Source organism: Gallus gallus, chromosome 1 (genome assembly GCF_016699485.2).
Source record: "Gallus gallus isolate bGalGal1 chromosome 1, bGalGal1.mat.broiler.GRCg7b, whole genome shotgun sequence".
In the NCBI taxonomy this organism is placed as follows: Eukaryota; Metazoa; Chordata; class Aves; order Galliformes; family Phasianidae; genus Gallus; species Gallus gallus.
Genome location: NC_052532.1, coordinates 47,115,698 through 47,136,859, shown reverse-complemented (window position 1 = coordinate 47,136,859; position 21,162 = coordinate 47,115,698). Strand labels below are relative to the sequence as shown.

General features: G+C 36.2%; 1 protein-coding gene across 10 annotated transcripts in view; it reads left to right on the top strand.

The window, feature by feature from the left end:
- Window positions 1–21,162, top strand: part of ANKS1B (ankyrin repeat and sterile alpha motif domain containing 1B) — a 412,583-nt gene that overhangs the window by 77,282 nt on the left and 314,139 nt on the right. For all 10 annotated transcript variants that reach the window (XM_040696043.2, XM_025148302.3, XM_015284725.4 and 7 more), the window contains exon 8: window positions 1,472–1,647. In XM_040696043.2, coding sequence (XP_040551977.1) covers window positions 1,472–1,647 — 176 coding nt within the window. The remainder of the gene's footprint in view (window positions 1–1,471; window positions 1,648–21,162) is intronic.

Below are 21,162 nucleotides of genomic sequence, written 5' to 3'. Positions count from 1 at the left end.
ATTGTGGTACTGCAGGATGTTTTTAAAATAGTTCTTAATATTCAAGTCTTTTACTTCCAATTTTCACTTGTTTTGATATTAATCTGCAGTAAATTCATTTTTTTAAATTAGAAAACTAAATATAAATAGACCTAATTATGACTTTGATTCAATTTCAAGTTTTGTGCAAACACTGTCAAAATGTAACAACAGTTTTTATTAAAATATTTCTTATACTTAACTATTAAAGGACAATTAGATGCTTTTAATTAACAGCTTATGTTCTTGGATCCAAAAATTGCAGTCACAGTTGTAGTTTAAAAATATATATCATAATAAGTCATATATTTTATGTCTACCTAGTATAACAAATGATGGGGGAAAAAAAAAGCCAATGAAGAACAGCACAAAAAGAGCTCTAGACTTTTTTTTTTCCCTCCAAAGGATAGAGTGAAATGAAATTATCTCTGTATTTTATTGAGTAGGAGGACTGTAGTTTCCAACAGTATGACTCTTGGAACCTACTCAAGAGAAAAAGTCTCTTCCTTCAAGAATAAACTTGGCTTCTGTTCACTTGTTCATTGCTATTATTAAAGGTAACTGTGTAACACATATGCAGTAGATTATCCCAAGGTAACACAGTTGCTCCTAACAAGTAGTTTTTCACTTCATGGAGAGCTTGCTGCTGCAAGTGAGCTATTTGTAGAAAAAGTTAATGCTTAGTGTGATTCTAATACTTACTACTACTACTAATCTTTCAAGTATAGGTTCTCAGTTAGTATAGCTATTAAAAGCCCATTGTCTTATTCTTTTGGTAAATTGCTTAACTGAAAATGTCTGATAAATGAAGGAGAAATCATGAAATACAGTAAAGAATGCACTAAATGTGGATTTCTGATAGGCTAATGTAGGGGGGAATGTTTCAAACTTGTGGATTTTGCCCTATATATCTCTCCATAATTCCAAAAAATTGGACTCTGACCAAGGATTGTTTATAAAACATAGCTTTTTTGCAGGGACAGATGTTTATTCTCTGAAACTTAGTCCCAGTCAACTAAGAGTTTGTGGAGACTATATAATGTCTTACTTGTTCAAAGCAGCAAACACTAATCCCCTGCAGTGTATAGAGAGTAGTTTTGTATGTTTGCAGAAACTTTCCTTTTCTGGAATAATCTTATATTCTTGGATAGCTGCTGTTTTTATTCAGTGTTGGAAAACAGAGTAAGGGTAAGTACATGTTGTATTTCATCCTAACTAAATACAAGTTACAAAGGAGTGGAAAAATAAGTAGATTACCTTGAGTGATTCCTATCCTGGAATGAGATGCCATTATTTCTGAGGGTAGAATTGTGTGTGAAGATCACTGTTTGGATGCTAAGGCATGGAATGTAAGAAATATTAAGTCAGAATGTACATAACCTGCATTCCCTTTTTAATCATAAATTTTCTCTAATATTCTAAGTATTGACTAATGGTGTGTCTGTTTTTAAAGGTGAAGCTGTGACTGGAGAATTATCAAAGCTCTTAGATGAAATCAAATTGTGCCAAGAAAAGGAATACTCTTTTGAAGATCTGTCTCATACAATATCAGACCATTTTCTGGACAATTTTAGTAAAATATCAGAGGAAGAACTTATGACCAGTGGAATCCAAACCAAGCTTAATGTAGTAAGTAAGATGAGATACCAAGACAATATATTCAGTAGTAGTTGTTCTATTTTGTATCAATGGATCTAAATTCAAGGGAATTGCTGCCCAATTATAGCTTTCTCCTGCCATCTAGGGCCATCAGGACAACATCTGCAATCAGTTTGATCTTCTTCTGGGGGCCTTTTTGGGAAAAAAAAAAGTGAAAGATGTAATGATCTTAAGTAGTGCCAGAGTGGGCTTAGTTTGGGTATTAGGATAAATTTCTTCATGGAGACAGTGGTTTAGCATTTGAATGAGCTGTCCAGTTAATTGGTGCCATCTCCTTCCCTGAAGTATTTAAGAGAAGTGTGGACATAGCACTAAGGAACTTGGTTTAGGTATCAGACTTGGTAGGTCATGCTGATGATTGGACTTGATGATCTCGATGGTTTTTTCCAACCTAAATGGTTTAGGATTCTGTATTTGCTTTATTTACATCACACTCAAGGGAAAAAAAAAGCAAGACTATGGTATGTCCAATATAACAGTAAAAACAGAATAGGACACACTCATTACAGACTTAGAATTTAGTGTTCCCCTAATTTTATAAAGATATAGCCTCCTAGAACTAAGAATAGCATTTGATGGCACTACAGATGTGACCAAAAGCTCAGGCTAGTTTTACTTCTGAGCTTGGGGAGTCCAAAGAGGGTTTTCTTTTTTTTTTTGAGAAATGCATTGAAATTGGTATACTCAGAACTATATCTGAAACTAAATGCTTGCAGAATTTGATCGGGATTACCCCTCAAAATAAGAAGCTAAACATTTTCAGTTACAATTCCTACAAATTTTATTATTATATAGCTTTCCCAGCAGTTAATGATATTAAAGATTGAGTGTCTAATACTTAAAATTTTTGTGGTTGTGGTACTTCAGTGATTTCTACCTACAGTTGAAAATATAACTTCATTAATATTATTCCTGTAAATAAAGTGCTGTAGGATTCATTTTTTCATTACAGGGTAAAAAGGCACTTTTATTTTTTTTCCTTTTAATTTAATTCTTTAGCTCAGTAAGTAAAATAAATAGGATTGCTCATGAAATAATACACACAACAGAGGTAAAATGTTAAATACTGAATTTCATTTTCTTTTTTCATAAGCTAAGAACAATTATGCTCTAATGTTTGGTGAGAAGCATAACAAGTTAAGACATTTTATGTGCTAGAGAATTCCTTACCATATATGGAGACAGAATTTGGTTTACAGGAATGATTAGCTGCCCCAAAATGCAGTAGTTACTTTTGTAAAGCCCTTTTATGTTTGAGCAATTAGATACATAATCCATATTGAAGTCAGACTAAACAAGGCACTGGAGTCATTTAAGCATTTCTATGTGTCTTTCAAGTGCCCCTCTGTATTTAGATGCTAACTGCTGCTTAAATCTGCTATGTTGCTGTTTTGCAGAAATTGTAACTCATATAATTCTTTCTATTCAAACTGAAAATTTTACAGGCCTAAATGAAATAGAATGTGAATATTCAACCAGTAAATCTGTAATTAACCTATAGCAGGTAAATCAGGCAAGTACATTTGCTGACATTTCATGAGATTATTTATTCAACCCAATATGAAAGGAAATCTTTGAAAATAGGAACTGGCTAAAGCATGTCATGGCTCTTTCCCACTAGTGCAAAAAGTTTTTTTTCAATGAAAACTAGAATCAAGGTGATGATACACACTTTTATCATCAAGTCACCATTCAGAGCAGAGTGGGTTTTTCCTTTGAGTGGACCCAACTACACAGACCAATGCATGGAAGGAACTGTATTGTGATGTGAGATTTTGTTGTTTGATCTAGAAGATCTGTTTCATTATAAAAAAAGTGTTTTACTGTTACTATGTCTGTTCAGTTTCTGTCTTCCTAGTAGCCAAAAAGTTATTTTTAGTTTTGAAATATGCTCTTTTATTTTGGGGGAAGTCCTGCTTTCCCTTGGTGTGTAAACCCCTTGTAGAATGTATGGCTGAGATGAAGACCCATAAGCTCAGTAAGGAGCCATCCAGGCATAAAGAAGGTGTTAGAGGAGTGAATGATAATGACTGAGGAAACCTACATGAGTATTTATGTATAAGAACATGAATATACAGAGAGAAAGAGATAGGTAGAAAGAAATATAGATAAAGAGGCAGAAATGGATTTCAAGATAAATATGAGAGATTCTTACAACTTTTTTGTCTCAAGTTTTCTTCTTGCTGGGAGGCTTCTGTAGATAATCTTGAGAGTAAGTGGGTTCTCTCTATTATCTATTAGGAGACAATGGGGTAAACATGAGAAAATTGAATAGGGAAATTGAAGGGCAGGATCTTGCAAATTGGATTACTTGAACCTCTGGGAGGAGATCTCCTCTATCTCTATTAGGAAAAGGATTTGGAGGTGTAGGAGAAAGATTTGGGACTACAGGAGAAGGATTTAGGAATGTTGCTTGATGAAAGACTCAACGTGAGCTGGCATGTGCACTTGCAGCCCAGAAGGCCAACCATATCCTGAGCTGCATCAAGACACCAGCGGGTCGAGGGAGGTGATTCTGCTCCTCTACTCTGCTCTCATGAGACCCCACCTGGAGTACTGCATTCAGTTCTGGGGCCCCCAACACAAAAAGTACATTGAGCTGTTGGACCAAGTCGAGAAATGGCCCACGAAGACGGTGAGAGGCCTGGAGCACCTCCCCTGCAAGAACAGACTGAGAGAGCTGGGACTCTTCAGCCTGGAGAAAAGAAGGCTCTGGCAGACTATAGCAGCCTTCCAGTACCTGAAGGGGGTCTACAGGAAAGCTGGAAGCAGTCTTTTTATAAGGGCATGTAGTGACAGGGTGAGGGGAAATGGCTTTAAACTGGAAGAGGTAGATTTAGATTAGATATTAGGAAGAAATTCTTTACTGTGAGGGTGGTGGTGCACTGGAACAGGCTGCTGAGGGAGGTTGTGAATGCCCCTTCCTTGGAAAAATTCAAGGCCAGGCTGGATGAGGCTTTGAGCCACCTGTTCTAGTGGGAGAGATATCCCTGCCTATAGCAGGGTGGCTGGAACTAGAGATCTTAATGGTCCCTTCCAAACCAAATCATTCCATGGTTCTATGTCTGCATCTATTCAGCTTGCTGCTACATACTCGAGGACCCTTTGGAAGCAGTAACAGCACAGTAGCACTGGAGCACAGACTCCTTCTGCCTTCAGGACTAAGTGTGTTGTCCTTCTGTTACCAGTTCCAGCACAGGTGTGAGAACTGCACCAGGTGAACCTCTACAAATGAGCACCTGCTTCAGATTGGAATCAGCAACTCTTCCCCTAACATGTGTTGTTGATTGTGGCAATGTTAGCTCTGAGCAAGTGCAGAAGTCAGGTCTCTGCTAGTAATATTTTTAGGTGATATTTCCTGGACAAATATTGGTTCTAGAGATGATGACAGATGCATACTTTTGAACTTCTATAGTCCAGTATTTTGAACCTTTCCAAAATCCAAGCCATGAGACTTTGTGACCTTTAGGAGATTCTTCAAAGGAACTGGCTGCTAGGAGACATTTTTCTCCCTGCCTTTGCATCATGCTGTTCTTCAGAGATATAGGAGGTATTGTGGGTCAAGATCTGAGCAGCTGGATCAAGGAAGCAGCTCCTGAGGCTACCCTACCCTAGCATGGACACATTAAGGAGAAAGCATTAGGAAGCAGAGTGCGTTTGTTAGCTTTCATTAACAACTGATAATTTTGAAGAGGGCTAAATCTTCTCTGGGACTGAAAATTTAGATTGATTCGGAACTTAAGAAAGGTATGTTTCTACCTAGTATTCACAGTCTGGAATTCTGTCCTGAATCAGTATCAACCTCTGATATTTCAAAGAGCAGAACTGTTTTTGTTTTGCGTAATAGTAGTAGTGATGCTGTCCACTTTTTAATTCAGTAACTACAGTATAAAAAGTTTCATCTGGGAAGTGGAAAAGTGCAGTTCAGTCCTCTCTATGGCATAAGGGTGAATTTTCACATCACATTTGTAGTCTCCCATATGATTCCCTCCAGGATTCTTTGTGTATTTTACAGTCACTGGGAAAATACTGATGCTGTCCTGAGTGGCTTAGGACTGCGTTATCCACTAGTAAATTCTGTTTCTTTTCTTGACCTTAGATGTCTTGCATTGTTTTTTGCTCAGTGATGCAGCATCTACAGAATACTACATTTTCTTTTGAAGAAGTTGTGGATTAGAATTTTTTTAGGTTAAGAACAGAATTAAATCCAGTTGTCCATTTACTGAGTAGTTGGACAATTAGTCATTCAGCCACTCAGCAAGTTTTTCTGATATGTTTGGACTAGAGGACTTAAGCCTTCAGGACAGCCTTTTCAACAAATTTTGCGTGGAAAACACTCATGTTTAATTACTATATATGCTTCTGTTGACTTGATGTCTCACTTGTGACATAAGGCATTTAACAAAACAAGAGGTTAATGTGTTTACAGAATCTTAAAGTAGAGTTTGCACATCTCTGAGATCAGGTAAAACTGAAAAGGATCTTTCTAGAGGAAAAAAAAATTGATTTAGTTTCCTTTCTGTTGACTTAACTTTCCTCAGGACATCGGAAAATTGAATAGAAAAATTGAAGGGCAAAATCTTGCAAATTAGATTAATTGAACCTCTGGGAGGAAGAGAATACAATGGAACAGTAAGTGAAAGTAAGGAGAATAATACTAAATGCCATGGTATAGGTTCAAATAGGAACAGATGTGATAAAGTGACCCCATTGCAGAATTCCACTCCAGAAGTTGGAGAGGGAACTGGATAAAATTTGGGATTCTGGAATGGTGTGTGGACTGTTAGCTTCCTGAATGAGAACAGAAGCTAAATACTTTGAATGCTTGTTTGTTGAGTAGTACAAAGTCAGATGTGAATATTTTAACTTGAAGAGCTTTACTTGACAATTTACTTGAAGAGCTCGTTACAAATAACAAACTAAAGAAAGTTAAAGCTATACCAGAAACTTCATTATTTTCCATGCTTGATATTGCAAATTTGGCTTTGTTTTAACACACGTATGATGTGCTCTCATGTAAAATATTTCACATAATTTTAAAATTAAGCTGTCTTAAGTATGATTGCTTGGAAATCAGTTTTTTACAGTAGCATATAGTACTTTCAGTTTTCAAAAAAAATATAATTTTAGAAGTGTTTATTTTCCAATAGATGGCAGTCTGGCTCAGTAATTTCAAGAACAAAAGCAGCCATGTTATACAAGAGTTTCAACTTTTTTTCTTTGCTTTCTTAAAATCATGCATTTTTAAAACAGTTTATAGTATAAATTACTTTTAAACGTCTGTAATTCTTGTAAGTGGAAAATTATCAAACATCATGGCATACATTTAAGGTACAAACTAAAATCTCAGGGCTAAATTGAGAAATGCTTTATTGCATAGGGGTAACATGTCAAGTGTCTATTCAAAGGATCTGTATGAATTCAAAAGCAAGTAAGAAAATTTAAATGGGTATAGCTTGCAAACAAAAGGTATGGAAGAATAAAGTGCCAGGAAAACAAACACTGGAATGATTAAGTGTATGTTGTGAGGAATGTTACAGAGCTCCTGCTAGTAAATTGTTTTAATTTTAATTCCTCTGCTACCCATTTCTTGAGCTTGAGGTGTAACTATTTGTGTGAGAACATATCGTTCTAAATGTGATACTAAAAACAGAAATATATTTATTACAGTGTACTTCCTGGTGTTTCTTAATTTAAAAACATTCAGAAAGGAGAGAGAATGGTGTGTGTGAGTGTTTCCCTATGAGAAAGGTTTCTATTTAATGCTACTTTTTCTTTGTTTTTGCAAAACAAAAAACAGAATATTAAGACTGCTTACGCTATTCTGTGCATATGCACATATATGCAATATGTACATATTAGATACAATACGCCCCAGTCTTTTTGTTCATAAATTGGATGTGTTAATTTAATGAACATTTTTAAAAATTGACTGTTAGAAGACATTTGTCTTCTTCTCTGTTCAGAAGGTTATTGCACATTTCTGATTCTCAATTAAGAATGCACTTGCAAGGTGGTGTTTTCTGTACAGTATGAGAATAAACAAATACTCTTCACATTTGGAGTTGAGGAGAAAAAAAAATTTGGAACTAAAATTAAATTCCAATAACAAAATTCTGTTAGAGGCACTTAATAAAAATGAAACTCCAAATAGAAATACTTTCTTCACATCAGTCATTTCAATCTTATGCAGAGGGTATTTACTCGCAATGTTTGCTTTTACATTTATGCTATCATGTTCAGAAGCAGAAAACATAACCTACATTATAGATTTCCAAATGCAAATGCAGTATCTTGCTGTCTTTGAATTGTGAGTATAGATTAAAGGAGGTATAGTTCCAGAAAGTGTTTTTTCTAGTGTTCTTAATTACCTGGAGTAAATACTGAGAAACTTGTGTTATGAGATGCCCTCATTTTTTGCTTTCAGAATAAAACTGAAGTACTAAAGTCATTGGGACTGCACTATAGAGGGATTTCTCAGAAGAGGTAGCAGTATATCTGATTACATTTCATGTGGTTATATAATAGATAATATAGGCTGGCAGAAATAATATAAATTGAAGCATGGAGAAAGGTTCTGTAGTCTCAGGAAAAAAGATTTGGATTTCATCACAATATAAGTGTCAACTTCTCCTTAATTCTGTCATCTAAAATGGGCAGTTAATGCTTATGTACTTTAAGAGAGAATGAGAAAAATATATTTTAAAACATGTGATATTAACATTGTTGAAAACAGTGGTGGTATGTATTCAAAGGGAGGATTGACTTTTAATTCTCATGTCAGAAAATCAAGGTGAAGGTATATAAAGGCAATATGATTTATTTTTGTATGTTAAGGAGATTTGAAATGATAGAATTGTGTGTTATGGAAGAAGATTATTAGGAATGAATATACGAGAAGTGAATAAAATTTGTGTGGTCAGTTATTTATTTTATTTATTGCAAAGGAAAATGAATACCAACAATTAGAAGTGAATATTTTTTATTTTGCAAAGTAATAATCACTGGCATTTGTTGAAGATAATGAGACAAACAATTTACATAATTCAAGCATGTCATAATATTGATTTTTTTTTAATGCAACTTTTAAACAAATACTGTCTGGACTGAAGTATTATAGTGAAAAAGAGTAATCAAATATTCTGGAATAAAATGATTACTCTCTTAGATGAGAAGTGGAATGTTTTGATCATATTGTAAATTTGTGTCACTCTCCAAATAATACCATATGCAAAATTCCATGTGAGGAAGATGAGCAGCCTAGAAGTACATACAATGTCTGACTGATGTGGATATATTAAAAACATATTCAAGAGCAATTAGCTTAGCTTTTTCTGTTACTGAATATTAAAATCACCTGGCCTGATTTGTTGAGAGTCCATGGTAAGAATCCGGTATATGTTAAATTATTTAATATAGGAAAAATTTGATAACACACCTTAGTGGTATTTATTTTTCCCATGTGTTTTTATAATGTTACAAAAAGGGAATACCCAGAGCCAATGTTTGGAATACTTTTACTTTATTTAATTCCCCTCTTATAGCATAGATTTTTTTTTATATTGCTGAATTATGACATTGCAAGAATTTTTGAATGGTTGATCCCTGGCTCTTACCTCTAGTTCGGTTACAAACTTCATTTTACAAGCTAATGCTAGCTTTTATTTCAATTGGGCATGAAGGTACAAAAGCCCTTTATTTATCCCTTGCAGGATACATAAACTCGGCATTTTAAGATTCCCTTGTTACAAAAGTCTACCCACTCTCTGAAGATAGGGTTATATAACTTTATGAATTGTTTTTAAAAGCTACCACCCAACAGAAAACCATCTGTTAGTCCTAGTTCCTAATGCATATGGTGGTATTTCCCACTGAGAAGAACTGTTTTTACTGTGATTTATTCCATTAGACATCTATAATCTGGCATCCATACCAAGCATCTATGGTTTGTTTTCAAGTATGATACCATGCTATGAAATACTTTTCAAAATGGCTTCTCAATTCTATGTAAATAGGAGATAGACATTACAAAGAAGTAGAGGAAAAAACATTGACTTCATGCAAATTTTTGTCCATTCTTTTTTTTAAGCAGTTTACACAGCACAGGGAATTTCAAACAATTGTTTGGCATTTTTCCTAACCTAAGTTCTGCAGTTATTAAAAGAACTACTGTAGGGCTATTTTCTGTATCTGTAAATTATGCTGTGCTTTAGAACAGCATCATAAAGATTTCTGTGTTGGAGGGAGCCTAACTGCAACCAAGTGGAACTCTACACAGAATAATCTGCCTGATGGCATGCTTCCCAGCCAACTAAATTAGCCTGCAGCTCCCTGCTGCTGTGATTTCTGTTATGAGTATTGCTAGACAATCCTCCAGTGTGCTGCACAGACATACCCTGTGAGATAGTCAGCACTTATTTGAGAATGTAAAATGCCGAAATATGACAGTGCTTAGTATGATTTAAACTACATAGAGTCAACTATAACAAGGGGGGAGAGGAGGGGATGCTGCCCAAGCCACCAGTTCATCTGATCTGCATTAGAAAATACGAGTTCATTTCTGCTATAATGGTTTTCTGGAATATTTAGTCAGTCTCTCCAATTATGTATGTGTGGGGCAAATTCCTTGACTATCAGATACTTGCAGGAAACCAGCTTACAGGCAAATGTATCCTTCTGAATGCTGTTAGGTATTTGGCTTGCACTGGTGAATCCTAAATGTGTCTAATCCTTTTGGTCCAATCTGCCACATTGTTTACCTTGATAACCAGTGTATTATATCTTTGCAGAAAATGCTGTATGTGTTGGCACTTTATTTCTTGAATACGTGCTTGCATTTATTCTTCTACAGTAAAATCTGACAGAGTAGTAAAGAAAAGATAGTTGGTGTATACTCTCCACAACTTGCACTAATGCAGGCTTGTTGTTTCTTAAAGCTATCCTTTTGCTGGATGAGTAATCCTAATATTTGCAAGTCTATTTTGTATTTAAATCTTGCCATGCTACCAGCCACTTCAGTTGCCCTGCTGTGGACTCTTTCATCCTAGGTAAATCTCTTTTATACAAGGATCTCAGATATGGCTGTAGCACTTTCTTTTGTTCCGTATGAGGTCGTTATAACTTAAGCTTTTCTGATCAAAGAGCTTGTTTGTCTTCATGACTGTGAAGCTGTATGTAAATTTTGGATGTTCAGCAAATGATTTGTAGTATTTTATCTACTTGAGAATCCTGTTGGACAGCTATGGTTTATTAAATTAACCACAGCAGATCCTAGTGGGTTTTTTCACAAAGACCATTTTGGTTCAGAGACTGTCATGCATTGTAGTGAGCACGTATATAATTTGTCATTATATTCAACCGCATACCAAAGAAATCTACAATCTAAGCAGGACTACTCAGAATCTGAAGAGTCTATTGGAACTGATCATGAGATCATCTTGTCAATATGAAATATCTACTACCTAATTACAGTAAATATAATTAGGTATCTTTGTGTGTGTTAGTGCGTAAGTGAGCATTCTTTTCCACACCTCTTTGAGCCATTTTCTTTCCTTACCTTTCCTGAGCTGCCTTTGCCATTGTGCATGTTGTTGTCAGGTTTATGTAGCAGAAGAACACTTTTCTTCCATACTCTCGTATCTGCTGTCCTGTGAGTATGCAGTACTGTGCAACATGGAGTGCATTTATAAGCTGTAGTTTCCAGCTTCAGTTGGGATCTTCTTAGTGGCAACTACTTATGAAGAACATGAGAGAGATTATGAGAGATTTTCATCCAGAAAGGTGATTTTGCAATATTAACTTCAACTCTTTGTCATAATATCACAAAAACAAATCATCAACGAGACTGATGAACTTTGCTATTACTAGGGTAGCAGCCATCAGAGATTGCCTTCAAGGCCTGACTTTCCCTAGAGACCTTCAAAAGATCTGTAGTGGACTCCTAATTGCATTTCCCATGGGTTTTTTCTCTCCTCAGATTTTTCTGTTGTTCTAGCCAAAATGACCTTTGAAACTTCTCTCCCACAAGAGAACAAAAAGTCGTTTTCATCACAGTCTTGCTTGGTTTTTCTTAAAATTCATTTTCTTTCTGCTTGACCATAGTATTACCAGTAGGAATGCTGAAACTCCAAAGATAGGATTCATCTGCATAAAAGTTAAGTATCTCAATTCTCCACAGACAGACAAGGTTTCTTTTGCATAGGGTTAAAAAGGGCTCCATCATGCCTTCTGGAGCAGTGATTAGGGTTCTGCAGCTACCATGCAGTGTCTAGAATAGTACTGGATGCTTGTGATTTGCCGCTGAATCCTTCCAGTCAGTTGCATAAACATAGACGTCTTGTACTGTTCTGATCAGCAGGTGAGATGTCCTCGTGGTGCTCAACTTTGAAAGTTGTTCTGAAAGAATGTTCTGGAATCACAGTTTGAGGTTAGGCAGAGTGCACAATGACAGGCACTGGACCTTGGTGTAGAGGCAACTTAATCAAGAACCAAATGCTAATCCTGTGATGACCCATTTGGTTTGTCGCATTTAAGCAAAACGTTTGTAACAATGTATGCTACTGATAAAGAATGTGAGAGAGATCTCTAACATTTAATTACATTTAGCTTTTAGTTTCTAAAACATAGTTTTTCTCTTTGAAAAAGTAGTTTTGATGGTTTGTAAAAAGTGTGAGCCTGAATATATGGGAGATTTTTTTTTTGCTGTCATGTAGATGTTTACCATAGGGAAAGGTAAGTGAGTTAATAAGGAAAGAAGGAGAAAACAAGCTTTAAAATGAACTCATTTCTGATTTATAATCTTAAGCAACACATAAGTAACTTCAGAACTTCTTAGTATTTGATTTTTTTATTATTGTTTTTCTTGCATATTACAGAAGTAAGTATTTCTGTAATATTTCTAGAACTCTCTCTGCTCAGAGTTTTGTTAGGAGGTACCAGTGCAGGTACAGTTGTGCATTTTAATACATAGCAACATTAGTTCTACCTACACAAAAGATATAAATGGTAGAAAATAATGATAGATTCTTAAATGCCTTTTATATATACCTGAAATCAACACTGATTTCATGTCTAGTCCATTAATATAAGAATAAATTTAAGCTCAGGACTAGCAGATAAATAAAGCCTGATGATTAACATCTGAGAGGAAGTGCATGAGAAAAATGAGTACCATATGAGAGTGTCTGTGACCTGTTTCTGTTGTGAGGAGAACAGTATAAAGAGAACTTTTGTCCTTGTGGCATAAACAAAAAATGGAGCCTGCTAATCCATTAGAGTTATGTGAGTTCTCACAGGATCCATTAAGGAGTGAAGATAAATGGTAATGTAGAGTATCACTTCATCATATTCTATGATTCTTGTGAAGTTGAATAAGTAGGTACTTTCTTAGCAGCAGCAGTCTCAGTTTCCTTTGTTCTCTTCTTGGTAAGAGGGAGCAGTATACAAGTAATCTTAATGGTAAATATTCTGCCATATTTCAGAGGGCAAAATTACCTCCTGCAAGCAATCCAGGAGACTCCTGGAGTCTGTTGAGGGCAACTTCCTGGTCCAGACAGGAACAGACAGGTCAACCAGAGCTAAGTGTTTCTGGGCCTGGTGCTCACCAGTGCAGAGAAGATCACTGAAGAGGTTAAGACTGGAGGCAGTCTGGGCTATCGCAACCATACCCTAGTTGAGTTTGTGTTCTCGAGGAATATGGGTCCAGGGTTACTTGACCACGTGCACACCTGTTCTTACATTGCTTTCTCTAATTTTTTTAGAAGGATGTAAGAGTTGAATGACTAATGCCATTTTTTAATCATATATTTTCTTTTCCCTGGGCATCTGTCCTTCCTAAATTTATTATAAGTCTCAGTTTTGTGCCATGAGTGAAAAATCTCAGCAGAGGCTCTTCAGTTTCATTTGCTTCAGTAGTTATTTGAGATTGAGCAGTTTCTATTAATGCTGGTTATTATTTGTGTTGATGTTGGTGCTCTGCTCCGTATCTCTGGAATATGAACTATAACAGTCTGCAAAGAAGCATCCTCAGCACTGCCTGTCAACCTTAGACAAAATGCATATTAAAATGTATCAATTGTTGTTCCTATGCTCATCTTTTTTTTAATTATTAATGGTTGATTTCTTATAGGTGTTAGCATATTCACCTCCCTGCCCTTCTCTCTGTCCAGACTGGTGTTTCTTTTAAGGAATCCCAGTAATTTTATCAGATCACTACTTTAGCCATAGGTACTTCATAAGAAGTAGTGTTGCATAGGAGTTATAGGTGAAGACGTTACTGATTTCATTTGTATTTTACAGAACTTTTAAAACACTATATAATAGCAGGCTGAAGAAAGGATTAAGTATTAGCTCTTAAGCTACCCAGGAATATGTGTGGAAAATGAACTAAAGGTGTACTTCTACTGGGGTAGATCTCTACGTACTATGTTGACTCTACCGCAGATAAAAAGAACAGTACAGATGAGGTAGCACAGGAAAAGCAACAACTGTCTTAAATCTGGTAGTCCTTGTTATTGAGATAATTGCAAAGAAGTCATTTCAGTTATGTAAGATGCGAAGAAGCAACAGGTTGCTGTTTTTTTTTCTATCCATACCACAATGGCTTTCTACTGAAGATTTTAAATTCTGTTTATACATGCGATTTGAGTGAAGAAAAACTAGGAATGGGAGAGAGGATTTGGCTGGATCTCATGTAGGTCAGATTTCACTGAGAATTCAGCATTTCTTATGAGAGGTGTGTGTATTTCTAATCCTTTTTTCTTTTTTTTTCCCCCTAATATCTGTAGAAAAATCTGAGCATTTGCACATCTTACTCTTTGACTGATCTTTTGCAGTTAGGCCTTCAACTTCTGTAACACAGTGACTTTACTGTCAAGAGATTCATCCTATTGTCAGTTATCCCAGTGCTTTGTCTTTATATTGTATTAGTATTTTAGGTAGAATATGACAAACTGCGTGCGATTTGTTATTGATGGATTTGGAGGTGATCTTGTACAAGTGTTCTTTAAGGTTTTTTGATTATCTACTCTTAACCAGCACTCATCTTCAGACAGATGACTGAGTATTGTTTATAGTATCTCTTTGGAATGGCTTTGTCTACTCAGGTGGGATTTTCTCTTGCATCCTTCATTAAGCCAACAGCATCTTAATGCAATAACAACTTCACTTTCAGTAACACATTTTTACTGAGAATATATACGTGAAATAAACTGTGTACTGGAGGAGTAATAAAGTGGTGACTCCTGCCTACTCAGTTACCACCTGATTTTTCCCATACTTTAATTTCTGTTCCTTCTGCTCTATTTCATGACAAATAATATATTTTCTATAAGTTTCATCATTCTGCCACCCACTTATCCACCCTCTATTTCACAACTTTTAAAAAGGAAAAATGCATGTTTTATGGCTGATTTGCTTTGCAATTATATTGCACTGAGTTTTTCAAACATTATATGCTAACATTCAGTACAGGAATGGTGAATACTGAGATGTCACTAGTTATTCTCCAAGCAATATTTTCTTTACTTTGACTTTCAAAGCCAAAAATGCTCGTCTTTGAAGTACATTTTTTTTAATGCAAAGTAAATACACTTAAGCTTTTGTTTCTATTTAATATTTCTGAAAATATTGATCTTGTTTTTCTGCAGGCACCTATACCTTTCATTATCAGTTTCTCTCAACTGGTATATGAGTTTTTTAGTGAGTCATATTTTAGAATGAGTCGTGTGTATAAACACTCAGTCCTTGATTCAGGGAGACACATAAGCTTGCCATTAACATGAGAAATCCCATTAACTTAATTGGAACTATTCATGTGCTTAAGGCTCAAGACTCAAATTAATGCGTTTTTGCATAGCCTATATTTGTATATTCCCTTAGGTCAAATCTACTATGCTTATGGGGTAGAAAGGCATCCCTATAAATGCATTTATGTTAGAGTGTTGCAAACTGAGTGGTTGCTGGGTTGAGTTCCTCATTTGAGATTTATCCTTCAAAATGATAAGTTCTTTCTCCTTGGTCAAGCAAAGCACTCAGAGTGCTTTGATGTTAAGTAATATCAAATAAGTTATTATAGGCTAATATCAAATCTCAATATCAAGTATCAGTACCAAGTGTTTGGTGTTGATATTTGAATATTTGGGATGAACTGTGAAAATAGTCCTATATATGAGGATTAGATACATGCTCAAAGTCTATTAAACACTTATAAGTAAGGTTCACTTTGCTTCACCTAATGTTAAGAGCTAAAAATTCATTTGGAAGATGATTCAATCCTCTCCCATGAATATTAGAATGGAGTAGGTTGTGAAAGTGCCTATATTTTCCCATGTTAAACACAACCAGTTGAATCCATAGACTAAGAAAGTAGCTCAGATTACATTGTTAGCTTTTAAACAGTTCAAACTAGTTTAAAAAATTATTTTAAGTGCGTTATCAAGAAAATCTATATTGCAACTTCAAGTAGCTAATGCAGTTAATTTCTAGCAGAAAAATAAATGCAGTATGTTTCCAAAAATATCTAAAAATGAAGATTCTATCAGCTCTATGTACTGCAGAATTCTTAACTAATAGCTGTTTATTATATTTAAAGTATATTTTTAAAAGTATCTAGTGTTCAATTCTCTACAAATTTTCAGTTTATTGAATTACTGAGTTTTCTGCCATTTGAGAATCTCCATCTACTCTGAACTGAATGTGGTACTCTTTGTGTGGAGACTATTTTATGTATGTATAACCTAAGATAACTACATCATATTCAGAAGCTTTTACTTCTAGTTAAAAAAAAAAAAAAACAACAATTAGCCAAGGTCAGTGTCTTTTTAGAATGTATAGTTTTCTCTTGCTGGACCATTTTCTTAATGTTGCAGTCTTTTGGCAAATGAAAAGTTTTCTCAAAATACTGTAGTTCCTTTACAGATGGAAGGAATGGTATCTCTTTTCTGCAAGATTAAAATGTATAAGCTTGCTGTGAAAAACACATTCAGATATACTTGTTCATTTTATAATCTTGTTTTTCCTTATAAGTCTTGCTTTATTCAGTGCACACCGCACTTTCTTATTGTCATCTAGTTCAAGGGTATATTTACTGCACAGTATCAGATCCTAATCTGAAGAGAGAATGAAAGAATCAGATTGGTTTAGATTGAAAGGGACTTCTGGAGGGCATCTGGTCCATTGCCCTGCTCAAGCAGAGCCACCTAAAGCAGCTTGTCCAGGATTATATCCAGTTAGGTTTTGAATGTCTACAAGGAAAGAGATTCCACAGCTTCTCTGGGCAACCTGTTCTGCTGCTCAGACTACCTGAACAGTAAAGCATTTCCTGATGTTCAGATGAAACCTCCTACATTTCTGTTTGTGCCTGTCATCTGTTGGCCTGGCACTGGGCACCACTGGGAAGAGCCTGGTTCTGTCCTCTTTTGCACTCTTCTTTCAGGTATTTCCAGATGCTTATAAGATCTCCTAACCACCTCCTCTCCTTCAGCTTTCTCTTTTCCAAGCTGTACAGTTTTAGCTCTTTCAGCCTTTCATCATAGGAGAGATGCTCCAGTCCCTTCATAATTTTCTTGGCCCTTCACTGTGCTCTATCCAGTGGCTCCCCTGGAGTCTTGTGTACTCAGGAACCCAGAACCAGACACAGTACACCAGCTGTGGCCTCACCAGTGCTGAATAGAGGGAAAGAATTGCTGAACTTGAATGATTAATTTCTCACATGCTTGTTATGATAGGTATCAGTAGCACTTGCACACTGAGCAGCAGTAGCTGCATTAACAGGAACATCTATGTACTTTTCATGAGACACGTGAATTAATCATGTATGTCTAAAGTTAATACATTTTACTGTTGCGAATAGATGGCTATGACTCACATTTTAGTGACTTCCAGTAATTTATTTCTGGGTTCAAAAATTATTGTGCTTCAGATCAAAACATTTGATACAACATTCAAAACACTGAAAATATTTCAGACAAAGCTTTTTACTGCAGAATGCCAAACAAAAAGACAGTTATGTACAGCTTGACTGATGAGCAGTGGTCCAGAAGTCAAGATTCTCCTTCACTGGGGCTACTGCAGCTTGTACTTAGGTTGCTTGGAAAGTAATGGTACAACAAGTACAAAGAGTACAACAGCACTGTTCAATAGAGCAAATTCTCAGATACGGAACATTATTTTTCAACATAGTCACCACCATTAGCTGTGCATTTTCACCAGTGATGAGCAAGAATATACATTGCACGCTTGTAAAAATCTGCTCCAGCAGAGGTGACCCACTGTTTCATAGCTTCTATAATGGCATAGTTGCTAGGAAAATGTTGCCCATGCAGTCCATCTTTCATGGGCCTGAATAGATGGATGTCAGAAGGCACAGAATCTGGACTGTAGAGTGGATGTGGTAGGACAGTCAGAATTATGGTTTGTCGTAGCTCCAGTAAACCCTGAAAGATCACCCATTTCCTATCCCAAAAGATACTGCACATCACTTTACTTGCTGAGGGATGTGTTTTGAACTTTTTCTTCAATAGGAGATTCAAATGTGGCTACTCTATGGCATGCTGTTTTGATTCTGGCTCATAGTGATGATACTGCATCACGTCAATGATAATGATGTGATCCAGGAAACTGTCACCTCTAGCCTTGTATTGGTTCAGCTGGTCCTGACAAACTTGCATCTGGTGCTCTTTCTGTTCTTGTGTGAGCATTTGTGAGACCCACTGGGAGCAAACTGTGTCATATTCCAATATTGCCACCATTGTTTCCAATGCATTGAAGTTGATATTCAGCTCTGTACATAGTTCCCTGGTCATAATCTCCCAATTCATGTGGATGAGCTTATCTAGACACTCTTCTATTTCATGTCATAACAGCTGTGCATGGTCCTTTGGAATGAGGGTTGTCTTTCATGTTGCTATCAGCACTGCTGAAACTTACCACCCACTGCCTCACTGTGCTTACTTCCAGTGTTGGACTCAATAAACATTCAGCAAGCATCAATTGGGTGCAACTTTTTTTTTTGCATGGAGGAATTCTATGGCACGTTTTTGCCTCGTGCACTTCTATGCCAGATGCCATTCTATCACATGGCAACAAAATATAATGGAATATTGCTGGTAAGGTTCAACTTCAAGTGCCATACCACCAACATCTACCTCTGATAAATAGTCACAGAATATCTCACACTGATTTCTGATGTAGCCCAGCATCTCTGTAAACTTTCATATGTGATTTTGATATAGCCAAGAAATGAGGACCACAAAGTTAACAGTCATCTTGGAGAAGTTTGCAACGTGCTCTGCATCTGACAGGAGTTGTGGCAGAGACATGTACAGCATGCTGTTTTCCAGCATTCAGCAGCTTGAAGTGCAAGATTGTCCTTCTCCTGGCATTTCCTCCTGGCTAAGTACAGGAAATGCAAACAAATGACACAGCATGACAATGATGAAAGAAATGTAAAGTAGGAAGTTGTGGAAGAAATGTGCAGTGCATGGTGGAGGATGAGATAATGAGGATGGAAAACAGAAAAACACCAATCAGGGTGAAGGGTGCCTTGGGGAATGTGAGAAAGGTATGCCAAGGCCTCTAAAACATTTCACTGTCATTTTGTATATAAGACATAGCATGTCTTGTGAATGAGGTTTCTGCCTGCTGGGATCCTTACTGAATCCCAGAAGGGTGCATTTGGTTGATGTAGGGATCCTGCTGTGGAAAATAATTATCAATGGTGTTACACTTCATGCTCAAATGCTGCTTTTTTCCCTTCTACGGTAAGCAATTCCCTGGGTACATCCTGGGCACTGGCTGGGGGTGCATGAGGAGCCTTGTGTCCAAGGGAGCAGCAACAGCACAGCACCCTTCTTGGCCCAGTTTACAGTGGATATTCAGGAACAGGTCCCTTCCTTATTAGGTCCTCATTCACAGTTACGTAGATTTAGACTATTAGACAAAGAACTGCATTATTTTCATGGATATTTCACAACTTTATTACTTATCCTTTTAGGGAGATGAAGGAGAAGTAGTGGCATGCCTCTGCCATCCAGTGGTTAGGATCATATGAAATACTGGCATGGTTATGTCTGTCAAGGCAGTTTGCTCTTCAAGAACAAACCGCCCTTAACTTCCTTGCTGCACAGTGAATGGTGGCATTTAACTTATCAAACATCTGGTTGCTTTCTACCTTCCATAAGCAGAAGGAGATTGATTTCCAAAAGAGGGGTTGATTTTTGTCCTTGCTTCTCTGATTCAAACAGAGTATTTTTCTCAATATGCACTAGTGATAAGATGAATGAAAAGTTAACATTAGTGCCCATGATGCAGTATCAAATGGTATATGTCCTGCCGTAACTGTTTTGGTGAGTACTGTCTGAAAGGGTATTTGCAATACTACTGCAGCCAGATGACAGCTATGCTAAAGCAGTGATACAACAAATGAAGAAAGCTTTTGATGTTTGATATTACTTTTCACTGAACTACTACAGGGAAGTCTATTCTCTATCCTGAAACCAGGGTGCTTAATCACATTTTGCCTAACCAATGGATGCTAAAAATTTTAAGGCAGAAAGCAGACCAGTTTTCTTTAAAAACTGAGAAAAAGAGGGAATAAAAGTAAATAAGAGTTTTCATTTGAACTTACCATATTCATAGAAAATCTTGTCTAGATTATATGTTACTCAGGAAACTGTTGCAATCTGTAAAAAGGAGGCTGAAATATTGTGGGTCTTTTATACATGGCATAAAGCTTCTTAAGCTGTGAATGTGGTAGTTCAGTAGCTAGCAGTTTCAAGTAAGAGGCTGAAGGTGTTTATTTTCCTGTTGACATTTAAGAGTGGAAGAGACTTTCTCTGTTTTTTTTCGTCTCATTATCCTGTCTATTGCTCAATATTAGTTTGTTTTCTTATATCAGGAGGGAGACATCAGGTTACTGTGATCCTCAACCTGGTGTACATAAATATATCGGAAGAACAAATAGCCTGTTTACAGAATAAAATACTATTCAGTGTAAAGTTTCCTACTGGGACAATTCTTCAATTTGTGTAAATGAAGACATAAAGAGGAAGAATTCCATACCTACGTTTTCAAAGATGTAATATAAATTCTCATCAAATTGGTGGGTATGCCTCAGAACCAGTGAAGTATGAGGAAAACTTGGCACTAATTATAATAGCCCAATGCTCTTGCTTTAGCTCTTGCTGTTCTCTTATTGCCGTATTGTTATTCTCTCTCTTTTTTATACACAGAAAATGCATTATTAGTCGTGCACCATTTTAAGCAATTTTTATTACTTATTTTAGTGAACCAATTAGAATATAGCTGTCTTTCATTAGATGTTTTATTCTGCATAAGTGTCTGGTTATTTCCCTACCAATTACTACTTTTTTATAGGTAGAATCTGATATCTTTTAATGTTTTCTGTCTGATCTGTTTGATGATCTATGACGCTTACAGTCTTGCCTCTTGTAACTTGGTTGGCTTTTGAAGCTTAGTACTACAGGT